The following is an 11239-nucleotide window of genomic DNA, read 5'->3' as shown; positions in this document are numbered from 1 at the left end:
GTGCTCCTCCCGTGTCTCTCTGTTGCCGCGTGGGGATGGAGTTGATTAGCCACGTAGGGCCCACCATTGGCCAGCCAAATAGAGTGGCCAAATTTGGCTAGTGGAGGAAGGGTTTTAGCCAGCCATATGGCTTAGCCATCCGGTTGGAGAGGCTGTTGGAGCACGTTTTTTTGGCTAGAATGGCTAAAATTTATCTTAGAGAGTAGGATGGAGAGACTATTAGAGATGCTCTAATAGGTCGGCTTAGGGTCGCAGTCTGGCTCGAGCCTGATGGCTGACGACCAAAATTTTCAAATTTGAGCAATTTTTGGATTCTCTCTCGGCTTGAGTAGTTGTGTATGGCTGTATTTGAGAAGTTTACAAGCTTATTATATATAATTAGAGGGCCTGTTCGGCTGCAAGGTGCAACCACTGTGTTGCAGCTTCGTTGAATGAGTGCAGCCGAACAGTTCTAGAAATTCCCCCTCTTCAGAAGCAAGCAAAAATAAAAAGATAGAAGATGCCTTTTAAAAGCGTAGAATAAGTCTGTGGTCCTAACCTTCACTCGCTCCTTTCTTTTGCGTACGGTTTCCGAACTAATAAATAGTGTGTGTTTGCAAATATTTTTCTATAAAAAATGTTCCTGTAAAATTTATATTAATTTATTTTTTAAGTTTAAGCTAATATTTAATTAGGTGTTTGTCGGTGACATGGGACCGGGGGTATCGTGACTAGAGGCTTGGGCAGCCGCGGTCATCCACGTGGCCTGACCCCCTCGGGGGGGTCGGGCCCGAGGATGACGTGGCCACCCCTCCCTCTGTCTCCTCGAGGGGTCGGGCCGCTCCCGTTTCGGCCCCGAGGGCTGGGGCGCCCCGACCTCCTGTGGTGTTGGCGCCACGTGTATGGGTTAGGTGAGCACAGCGGCGCTCACCTAACCGCATTTATAGCGGGTTAGACGAGCGCACCACGCCGCATTCAATGCAGCGCATCGCACGCTTATCCGGTCCGTGACCGGTCGCAGTGTGTGACCGGTCACAGACCGGTTAGATTGCGGGTTAGGTGGCAACAGGCGGCCTGTCACACGCCTCGCCCCGTCCCGTCGGAATAATGAGAGCCTCCAGGCACTCGTCCCTAGCCGGAGCCGGCGTGCTAACTCCTAGAGTTGGTATGTCAGTCCCGGCCAGATTCATTCCAGGCTTCATCGCAACCATGGCGAGGAAGTCATTGTATGAAGAAGGGCAGACGTGCGGCATGCTAAACTGACGCGTGGTGGACAAGAGTGACCGGTCTGTGACTAGTCTGACGCCGGTCACGTCATCGGCAGACAACCGTGCTCCCACGTTGCATCTGCTTCCGGCGGAGTGGAGGTAGGTATGACCCATCCCATCGGAGGGTCATTCGGACAGCATCCATTGCAAATCTCCACCCATTAATGAAGAAATGACAGGGGTATCCCCTGTGTCAGGCGAGTGACGGCGCTGGGCCTCACTCAAGGACAAGCTGTGATTTAGCTTCCAGGCGAAGACGCGAGCCAAGTTTTGGTCAGGATAGGGTGGGTCCCCACCCAAAAGAAGAGTAGGTAGAAGTGGTGCATGTGGGATCCCCTTGAGATATAAAAGGAGGACCTTGCCCACCGAAGCAAGAGAGAGGAGGGGAGACGACTCTGAAAATACTTGAGCTTGTAGAGGAGAGAAAGAGGAAGGGGGTTCTAGAGCCTGAACTCTCTTGCTCTCCAGCTCTCTGTAACTCCTTCACACACAGATCCACCAGAACACAGGAGTAGGGTATTACGCTTTTCAGCGGCCCGAACCTGTCTACATCGCCCGTGTCTCGTGCATTTGCTCTCTCGCGAATATTCCACAGATCGAGGGTGAAGAACCTCACTTAGCGCCCCCGGCCGAACCGGCAAAGGGGGGCCTGCGCGGTCTCCCGGTGAGGAGCCCCAAGCTCCGACAGTGTTAGTATGTTGCTTCGTTTTGCATGCGAAGGGGGTTTTCAATCCCTCCAGAAGAACATATGCTAAGTAAAGCAATATTTTGTTATATATAAGTGATCAGGTAGAGCGAAGGGCATAGAAAACAATAAAGATATAGCAAAATGTGAATTGTGAAAATACTAGTGATGGAGCGCAAGATTTGTGTTTTTGAATCTCACTCGCGTAGAAGGCAATGGATTTCTCTCGTTGCTTTCAATTCTTGAACAACGTTATTGGTTCGATAGAATTTGAAGTGTTCAATCACTATTTTGTAGTGAGCTATTCTGAACTGTGTTAGTGCAATGAAGGTCATCGAGAGTGCAAGTGGCTAACCTACAAAAACCCACTTATATACTAAAACAAACCATCTGTACCAAACTCAGTTCCCATTGATATCTTCCCACCTGGTGCACAGGGGCACCGTGCTAAGGTACAATTGATCTAGGTAAAAACACTTGACTTTAAGTAAGGACACTGGATAGCACGTTATCTAAAATAAAACTCGGTAAAGTTATATGGTCTCAATGGCAAAGCTAGCAGCATACTTAAACCTGGGAGACAAGGAACGTTTACTAGTGATCCATAAATTTTCGGTATTGCTAAAAATATGTCGCTACAAATTACGATGGATTTCAGTCGGTTGTTTCAACCGTCAGATGCGGATGCAGAAATCATCGCAGTGTACGCATATCCCTCCGATTCTGTTCTCTTCTGATCTCTTCTGTTGTTTTAATGTTATTTGCTAATTAGGATTACTAATTAGTCTTAAAAACTAAATATCCGTGTCATCACAAATTTATAGTTTTGGGAATTACATCAACTTACACATGTAATTTTGAGAATTGCATATGTAATTTTAGTACTTACATATGTAATTTTGGAATTTACATTGTAAATACACTAAAATTATATATGTAATTTAGGGACTTGCAATGTAAATACATGCCGACTATTTTTTTGGTGAAAAATACGGCGCTATAAATATATATATAGTTACTCCCTAAATTTTTACATGTGCTATCAATGGAGAATAGTAGCAACATCAGCGGCGGAGTCTGTACGGTCGCCCGACCTGCCCAGGAGGTAGCTCCGCCTGTCTAGCCTAACCTGTAATTTATTATGCACCCGTGGTATTTTGCAACTGTTACGGAATCCACCTCCCCGGCAAAGAAAGCGTATTCCTAAAAAGCGCCTCTCTGCAGGCGGGAGGATAAGGGGGCATTAGCCGCAAACCCCAATCCAATCGAATTCAACACGAAAAACAACCAAAGCAGCAAGCGAAGCCGGGACACTGCTGGAGTGAGCAAATCCCCGCTCGAATCCGGGGCACCAAGAATGGCCATGGCGGCCGTGGGCATCGGCGGCGGCGGCGGCGGCGCGCTGGGCCTCCTCGCGCCGCGCCGCCGCGCCGCCTCCTGGAGCGGCGCAGGTGGCGCGGCTGCGGCGGCGGCGCGGCGGCGGCCGCTGGTGGCGGTGGTGCGCGCGTCGTACGAGGCCGGGGTCGGGGTGATGGCGACCAAGGTCGGGATGATGACCTACTTCGACCCGGCCACCGGCAAGCCGGTGCCGGTGACCGTCGTGGGGTTCCGGGAGGGCGGCAACGTGGTGACGCAGGTGAAGACGGCGGCCACCGACGGGTACGACGCCGTGCAGGTGGGGTACCACGGCGTCCGCGAGGAGAAGCTCACCCGCCCGGAGCTCGGCCACCTCGGCAAGGCCGGCGCGCCGCCGCTCCGCCACCTGCAGGAGTTCCGCCTCCAGTCCGTCGACGGGTACGACCCCGGCCAGCCGCTCGACTTCGCCGACATGTTCAAGGAGGGCGACCTCGTCGACATCTCCGGCAAGTCCATCGGCAAGGGGTTCCAAGGTCAGTAAACTTGATTATTTTTTTTTACTCCCTTTTCACAATGTGACTACCATTTCGCCCTGTCTGAATTTGAACAATGCTTTACATTGTGAGGAAGACTTGAGAACAAGCTTGAAATTTTGCTGTATCAAATTTACCATATGCTCACCAATGTTAGTGTACAGAATTGTTCTTGGGAAGAATCATTTAGCCTCTTCTCTTGATTAGCGTCCTAGACTTGCACAATGGCATTGCCAATATGGCAATGTCAATGCTGTTCTTGGAGTTGCAGACCTGTACCATGTCAACACATTCGTTATAGTTCACAATTTATTGCAACCATCAGCATCACTTGTATAATTTTCATGAAGTGAATATAACATCGTAAACCCGTTGCAATTGCGCTCTTGATTTGCTGCGACCAACGATTTGCCAATACCGCAAACATTATCCATTTCATGTATATTCTTCCCAAACAACATAATAAAAAAGACACAAATATTAGAGAAGGACCTAATATCAAATAATTAGAATGGGTGAGGCTTCGAACCCAGGTCGTCTAGCCTACCACCTTGTGGAGCTAGTTGGAAGACCCCTGGGTGTTTCTCCCCAAACAACATAATCGTTTATAGCATTCTCATGAAGTCAAGAGCACCAATATCTCTTTTAGTTCCTGATCATCTAATGGCAATATGGCATAATTGTGCAACTATGCTCTCAATTTGCGACTGACGGTTCTTGGACATCGACACAGGTGGCATCAAGAGGCACAACTTCAAGCGAGGGCTGATGACCCACGGCTCCAAGAGCCACAGAGCTCTGGGATCGATCGGTGCCGGGACGACGCCGGGTCGGGTGTACAAGGGGAAGAAGATGCCCGGGAGGATGGGAGGAACCAAGACCAAGATCAGGAAGCTCAAGATCGTCAAGATCGACAACGACCTGAAAGTTGTCATGATCAAGGGCGCCGTTCCAGGGAAGCCCGGGAACCTCCTCCGCATCGCTCCTGCCAAGATCGTCGGCAAGAACATCCCCAAGAACTAGACTATTTTTCTCATGTGTTTCGTCCTGTTCTGTGAGATTTGTGATCTGTTGTTTACTGAATTACTGTAAATTGGAGATGTTCTTTGCCCATGTCCAGGTTTTGTATACGCGTAACTTTGAATTTCGTAAAGCTAATTTTTTTTCTACTCAATCTTATCGATCTCCCGTTCTCAGTTCACACTCTCTTTGGACTAGAAGCTAACAGAATCTTAATCATCTTGTGCTTGGATGTCAAATTTGCAATCACTGTTTATTCTGTGTTCAGGGAATGGAAACATGTAATGGTAGACGGTAGTGTAACAAACACATCTTGAGAATCAAACTTCACCAAGCGTCAACAATCTGACAGTTTTACCAACTTCTCCAATACTGAATTATTGTAAACTCTCATGTCTGAACAACCGAAGAGTGCAGAGCGCGACATGGCCAACCGCAGCAAGTGCAACAGAGGGAAAATGTTAACTAAGCATCATGTACAAACTACACATCAAGTGCAACAGCACGAAATGTCAATGTAAAGCTTCCAGTCACCATTAACGCTAACTTCTACAATATCTTCAGCAATGACACAGGGACAATAGGTTTCTTGCATCAGTCAATGCGACACATTATTAGGCCATGAAATATTCTCACACAAGTCACCGAAGCTGGTAGTCCAACAGAACAAGACCTAAAACTGACGAAGCAATAGTTTCCATGAAATTAGCTGAGTTCCATGGCCACGAATATAGACTCACTTGCCCAAACTACTATGTACAAAGTTATGCATCACTGCTCAACCTGCACATACATAGAGATCGATGAATCAAGTTAGAAGAGTTAAACCAGTAGCATATAGATAACACCCTATTTTGCTATTCAAGAATAGAAAAAGAGAGGGCATGCTCTAAGCAAACCCCCCATCTTCATCCCCTTGCCACACACCACCACCATATTCACAGGCTGATGGCACCATCATCAGGTTTTTAAATTAAATAATCCTTGTGCCATCTAAAGTTAGTGTATTGTGGCAACCTAAAGGATAATACATCAGATGAATTTTCTTTATTCAGCTGGCCGTTCCATTTATGTACTTCTCTGTTTAGTTTTTCATGCTCAGACTAGCTCTTAAGTTGAAAAATAATGCAACTAGTAACTACCGAGCCCATGTAACAGTAGAGTATGCATGCTGATGCCTAGTTGAGTGCCTAAGGATGGAGTATTGGACTAACATCCAGCTACAATCTTCTTCAGCATCACATGAGGAATAGGAAGCTCACGGTGGACAAAATGTCTAAGGTGCAAGAACAGTGTTCGATAAACACTGTTTATTAGCTGTCACAAATCAACTGTCTCATGATGCAATAACTTCGACCCATTTTTTGTTGTGCTTAGGATAAACAACAGGTAAACTCAAGGGCCTGAAAGACAGAATCCCACCAAGGCAGACTTCTGCAGAATGTTCTCATACAGCCATGTGAAGACATTCCACAAATTACCGCTTAAATATGGAAGTGCCATATGCATACCAATCAACACGGGAATACTTAGAGAGTTAATTTTCCGCCACAAACCCCCACAATCCAATCCAATGCAAGACCAGAAAATTAAATGGAAGAAAAGGGGAAATGTGTCTAGTTGTGATTTTGCCTAAAGTTTGATTACCTTAAGCAGTACCATCAATATCTGATTAATCGCTTCCAAAATCTTCATAACTAACACCCTCGGATATGGTATCTAGCCGTCTATTTCCTATTTCTGACAATAGCAAGAGAAACATTAGCTAGATTGAGCGTTACATCAATGCCTCAGTGCCGTATGTTCAAGTCAATATTTCCTTGTCTAGCTTGCCTTACATGTTGTGGGGGTGGGGTGTACTGTGGTGGTGGATAAGAACGAAACAGAAAACTGGAGGGAAGGGGATAATTAACCTGCATGGTCTCCAGGAGTAGACTCTGAGAAATTATTTGGTTCAGAAGGGATAAAAGGGGATCTGCCATAATTCTCCAATATTTCTGCAGACAACCCAAAATAAAAGGTGTATGTATACATTACACAGCAAACAGCAATGCTGAAGAAAAGGAAAACTAAAAAAAAAAAAGGTAATATCACAGAAAATAATACCTGCACTTTGGCTAAAGTCTTCAGTTAAATCTGAAAAACTGAAATTCCGAGGAATTTGGCTCAAGAAACCAAAAGATGATGAATCCATGTCCATAATTGGATCACCTAGTGGCTGTCCATTCAGCTCAGAGCTGCTGAAGGATCCACCAGAGGCATCCCCAATTGACTGGCAAGGTTCTAGGAAAGCGCTCTCATTGCAGAAACCAAAATCAGAGTTGCCCGAGTAGCTTGCTTCTGTCTTGATTGTTGTTCCATTGTCTCCATTAAACCTCCCAGCAGTTGAGTTATGTGCTGCCAGTAGACTAGATGAAGCATCCATACTGCTAGGAAGACCATGAATGACTTTACCAGCATAGATAAATTGGTCACTGGATGGAGTGCCATTTACAATACCGCTGGAACTTCCATTGGGTAGCAAGCTATCTGGCATTGCAGTGCTGGGAGTAGTGTCTGGCAAAAAGCATGCATTTTGATTCACTGAGAGTCAACAGTGAACTATGTCAGAACATAATAAAATTTGGTCCGGACATCACAAAAATTACAAACTTAGTAATAAGCTATGTATCAGGATTCAGGACTAGGGAACAAACTTTCTCAAATACTGTTCTGATCTAACAAAACTGCCAGTAGAGAACTCTAAAAGCACAGTAGTAACTAGTAAACATAAAGTGGCCTAAAATCAACTTAATATGATATTATGATTTTCGTTGGAAGGCGGGAAATGTTAGATCTTGAGGAGAGCCAAACTACCAAAGTTGCAACTTGCAAATCATCTAAACTCGATGGTAATCCCAAGATATACTACTGGCAAGCCCATAAATTCTTCATACTGTATCACTAGTACAAAGAAACGGACATCACTCTACTAGTTTACTACTGTCTTAATATATACAGACGGAACAGCTATATTACCCGAATAAGAGGGTAAACAACCTCTAGCATCAATTTAGAATGAAATAGTTTAGAGGGATTTGTTGAACAGTAAGCAAGGTAACATCATTGTATAGACAGCTGATGAAAAAAAAAACAACATATACTTACATGTGCCCATGTTGGAGCCATTAGTAGTAGGAGGCATAGAAGGTACTCCAGAAGGCTGCTCTTTACACATAAGCCGATACTGATCCTCAAGGAGCTTGTTGAAGACCATTATTTGATTCTTAAGCATAAGTCTCACATAATATGCTTTAAAGAACTCACGATTCTCTTCCTCAAGTTTCTGCCAGACTGGAGAAAAACAACAGTGAGAAATAGAGGCAAACGTGTTTGTGTTTTACCATTAAAAACAGCAATCGGAGAACCAATTGTTTATGAATTACGACGGAATGAAATTAATGCCCTCCAAATTGTATTAGAAAGCACACATATTCCTGTCCGATATTAACCATTGGCTCATAAAAATTCAAAGGCTTGGTGCACCATGAATGCTATATTGCTATGTCAATATGCAATGGGAAGTCAACCAAGTTATAGTTATGCTACATTCAGTGCACAACAAGAAAAAGAAAATCTGTATAAGGGTATTACCAAGCTCAGTAAAACTAGGTTCAATTTTCGCCTGGAATGATAGGGTCTCAACCACTTCTTTCTGGTTCATATAAAGCTGAAGACATCGTTCAATAAGATTCTGGACCTGTAAAACAATTTTTGTATGAGGACTTATTGCTTCAAGTATGCAGAGAGAAGTACAACTACAGAGTTTCCAATATGTTCACACAAAAGTGTTAACAGAGTCAAAATAAATGAGAAAGTACAAGAAATGATAAAGGACATCCGACAAAAAAAAGAGAGCATATCTTGCATATTAAAAAAGGAAAGGTAAGGGAACACTACAATGATTTTTTTTCAGAAGTTCTTTTTTAAGCATTGGATATTGAAGCAAGAGCGGTTGCCTATTCAGCATTTGACTTGAAGAAAAGGAAAGAAACGCACATAAAGAGTTTCAAATTTTCAATTATGCCGTTAGACATCATAATTCTGCTTTATGAGATTTTCAGCTTCAAATAATAAATTGGGCCACGTGTTTTTCCTTAAATTTCTTTCCCCTTTTCCCTTCATCCCCAAACTCTTTTGCTCTCCTTTCTCTCTCCTTCCGACAACCTTGTCCTGCAGTGACTCCAGCACATGATCTTTAACTAAAGTCCAACACGGGATCGCGCATATACTGAAATAACGAACTAACCCTAGTACATAAAAGCCCAAATGAGGGCATATTAAAGCAACACAGACATTTGCCAGCCATGTCAATCCATTCAATTATGAAAGGCATAAAAGGTACTAATAAATATACATATAAAGGAAACATGGTAGCTACGACAACATGCGTTTCGGTTATTCCTTGGATCTGAATGACAACATGGTAGCAACGACAACATGCATTTCGGTTGTTCCTTGCATCTGATTAATAACATGGTAGATACGACAACATGCGTTTCGGTTATTCCTTGCATCTGAATGATAGCATTGTAGCTACGACAACATGCGTTTCGGTTATTCCTTGCATCTGAATGATAGCATGGTAGCTACGACAACATGCGTTTCTGTTATTCCTTGCATCTGAATGATAGCATGGTAGCTATGACAACATGCGTTTCGGTTATTCCTTGCATCTGAATGATAACATGGTAGCTACGACAACACGCGTTTCGGTTATTCCTTGCATCTGAATGATAACGTATAACTTGAAAATCGTCGTGAAGAAGGGGGACAAACAGCACAGCGCATGCACAACCAAGGTAGGCTCAAAAAAAATTGAGGGGGAGAGAAAAGGTTAGGGATCAGGGTTCCTGTGGTGCTCACGAGCTGTATGTCCTGGCGAGAAACCTTGCGGACGTCTTCTCCCCCGGACATGCCTGACGCCTCTCTCATCAGCCCGCTGCCCTAGCCAACCTCCCTCGCTGGCCAACCCAAACCTAAAAAAAAAAAATAACAGCCACAACACACGAAACAACCATCAATCGCGCGGCACGAAGCTGATTCCACCCGAAAAACAAAAACAACACCTCCAACCACGCCCCCACCCGATCCCGCGCCGCCTCGGCCCAGGGATCAAACGCGGTCTCTCACCCACCTCCTCCTCCTCTTACCTCTGCTCGGGCGGGACCGCGGGAGAACAGTACAACACGCGAAGCGGAGAAGGGCGAGCGGGAGGCGGAGAGGCCGCGCGTGATCGGATCACACCGGAGGAGCAGTCGAGGACGGCGACGGCGACGGCGGAGGCGAGGAGAGAGAGAGAGGTTTGGGGGTCGCGTGGTTTGTTGCAGTTTACTCTGTTAATCCGCAGGGTTCACCGATGCGTTATCCGGATTTATTTTAAAAAGGGAGAGAGAGGGGAGATTGCAAGTGGGGGGTAGTGGTGGTGTGGTGGGGTGGCGTCCAGATTCCTTTTCTCGTTGCTGCTTTGCTTGCCCGCTCGAGGTGGGACCACCTCCCACTCTCGCAAAAAATGCCGTCGTTATGGGTCGTTTAGCATGTGTTTTTTTAAAAAAGAAAAACGAAAGACACAGCGTGCCTGTTCATTGAATATAGGAGTGTTATTTACATGTAAAATAGAAAACAAAGAAATATTTACAAATAAGGCAGACGTCTATGGTAACATCTTAGTTAGTTGTTTGGCTCCCGCCAATACCCAAGATTTGGCTTCTCCTTAATTTTCATAATAAGATTTATAGGGATAGCTCCTTGTTTTGGAAGATTCTTTGGTCCCGCTTCTTCCATATTTCCTAAGAGATTAGGAGAATTAGGGTCGAATCTCTTTGTTGGGAACGTTATGGTGTGTTGCTAGTTTTTTCCACTAGTCATAGATTGTTGTCACCTGTGCTCAGTTTGTCGGCCTCATGAGGTCGCAGGCTATTTAGGTAGCGATCGCTTCTAAAATTCTTTTTGTGTAACTGCAATTTGTTTGGTAGGGCTTAAACTATTAAATTTAATTTTATGAGTTAGATCTAAAATAGGGTTTGTAGAGCTGTCTAAACCCAACTTCATTTCTACAGTTTATTTTGTGATAGTATTATAGTTAGTACTATTTCCTTAGAGCAGGCTATAAGCCAGCTATAAACATATTTTAAAGAGATAAAGGAAGAGAGAAGAGCAGCGGGCTACATATCTGTAGTCAGCTGCAGCACGGGCTCCAAGATATAATGTATGTATGACAGGTGGGACCAAATATTAATAGTATAGTAAGCAACTATTATATGAATTGGCTATTATATTGACTATAGATGATTTAGAGCTAATAGTGGGCTGCACTATTGATCTTGCTTGTATTTTGAAACCGTTTCGTTAGGCTCAAA

The 11239-nt window shown here is 44.6% G+C and overlaps 2 protein-coding genes across 3 annotated transcripts; one reads left to right on the top strand and one right to left on the bottom strand.

Annotated features, from left to right (window-relative positions):
- Positions 1-3195: 3195 nt before the first annotated feature.
- On the top strand, positions 3196-4995 carry LOC4328236 (large ribosomal subunit protein uL3c). Its single transcript, XM_015769877.3, has 2 exons — positions 3196-3821; positions 4555-4995. Exons 1-2 carry the CDS (start codon positions 3290-3292, stop codon positions 4842-4844), a joined length of 822 nt encoding a protein of 273 aa, XP_015625363.1. The 5' UTR covers positions 3196-3289; the 3' UTR covers positions 4845-4995.
- Positions 4996-5193: 198 nt separating this feature from the next.
- On the bottom strand, positions 5194-10235 carry LOC4328235 (uncharacterized). Of its 2 annotated transcripts, XM_015769875.3 has the most exons (8): positions 10034-10235; positions 9747-9859; positions 8475-8580; positions 7989-8174; positions 6948-7424; positions 6755-6838; positions 6489-6581; positions 5194-5624 (listed from the first exon to the last, which is right to left on the bottom strand). In XM_015769875.3, exons 2-7 carry the CDS (start codon positions 9813-9815, stop codon positions 6514-6516), a joined length of 990 nt encoding a protein of 329 aa, XP_015625361.1. In that variant the 5' UTR covers positions 9816-9859; positions 10034-10235; the 3' UTR covers positions 5194-5624; positions 6489-6513. The 2 variants fall into 2 exon arrangements, with proteins under 2 accessions (XP_015625361.1, XP_015625362.1); XM_015769876.3 differs by lacking the exon at positions 6489-6581.
- Between the last annotated feature and the right edge of the window lie 1004 nt (positions 10236-11239).

The sequence above is a fragment of the Oryza sativa genome, chromosome 2 (assembly GCF_034140825.1).
Source record: "Oryza sativa Japonica Group chromosome 2, ASM3414082v1".
NCBI classification, from domain to species: Eukaryota; Viridiplantae; Streptophyta; class Magnoliopsida; order Poales; family Poaceae; genus Oryza; species Oryza sativa.
This window is presented reverse-complemented; position numbering and strand designations above follow the sequence as displayed.

Excerpts from the sequence above, each read along its gene's own strand:
- LOC4328236 (XM_015769877.3), top strand. The coding sequence starts at position 3,290 with ATGGCCATGGCGGCCGTGGGCATCGGCGGCGGCGGCGGCGGCGCGCTG. Across the intron at positions 3,822-4,554 it reads CATCGGCAAGGGGTTCCAAG|GTGGCATCAAGAGGCACAAC; the intron begins GTCAGTAAACTT and ends ACATCGACACAG.
- LOC4328235 (XM_015769875.3), bottom strand. The coding sequence starts at position 9,815 with ATGAGAGAGGCGTCAGGCATGTCCGGGGGAGAAGACGTCCGCAAGGTT. Across the intron at positions 8,581-9,746 it reads CTCGCCAGGACATACAGCTC|GTCCAGAATCTTATTGAACG; the intron begins GTGAGCACCACA and ends ATTGTTTTACAG. Across the intron at positions 7,425-7,988 it reads TGGCTCCAACATGGGCACAT|TGAATCAAAATGCATGCTTT; the intron begins GTAAGTATATGT and ends GTTGACTCTCAG.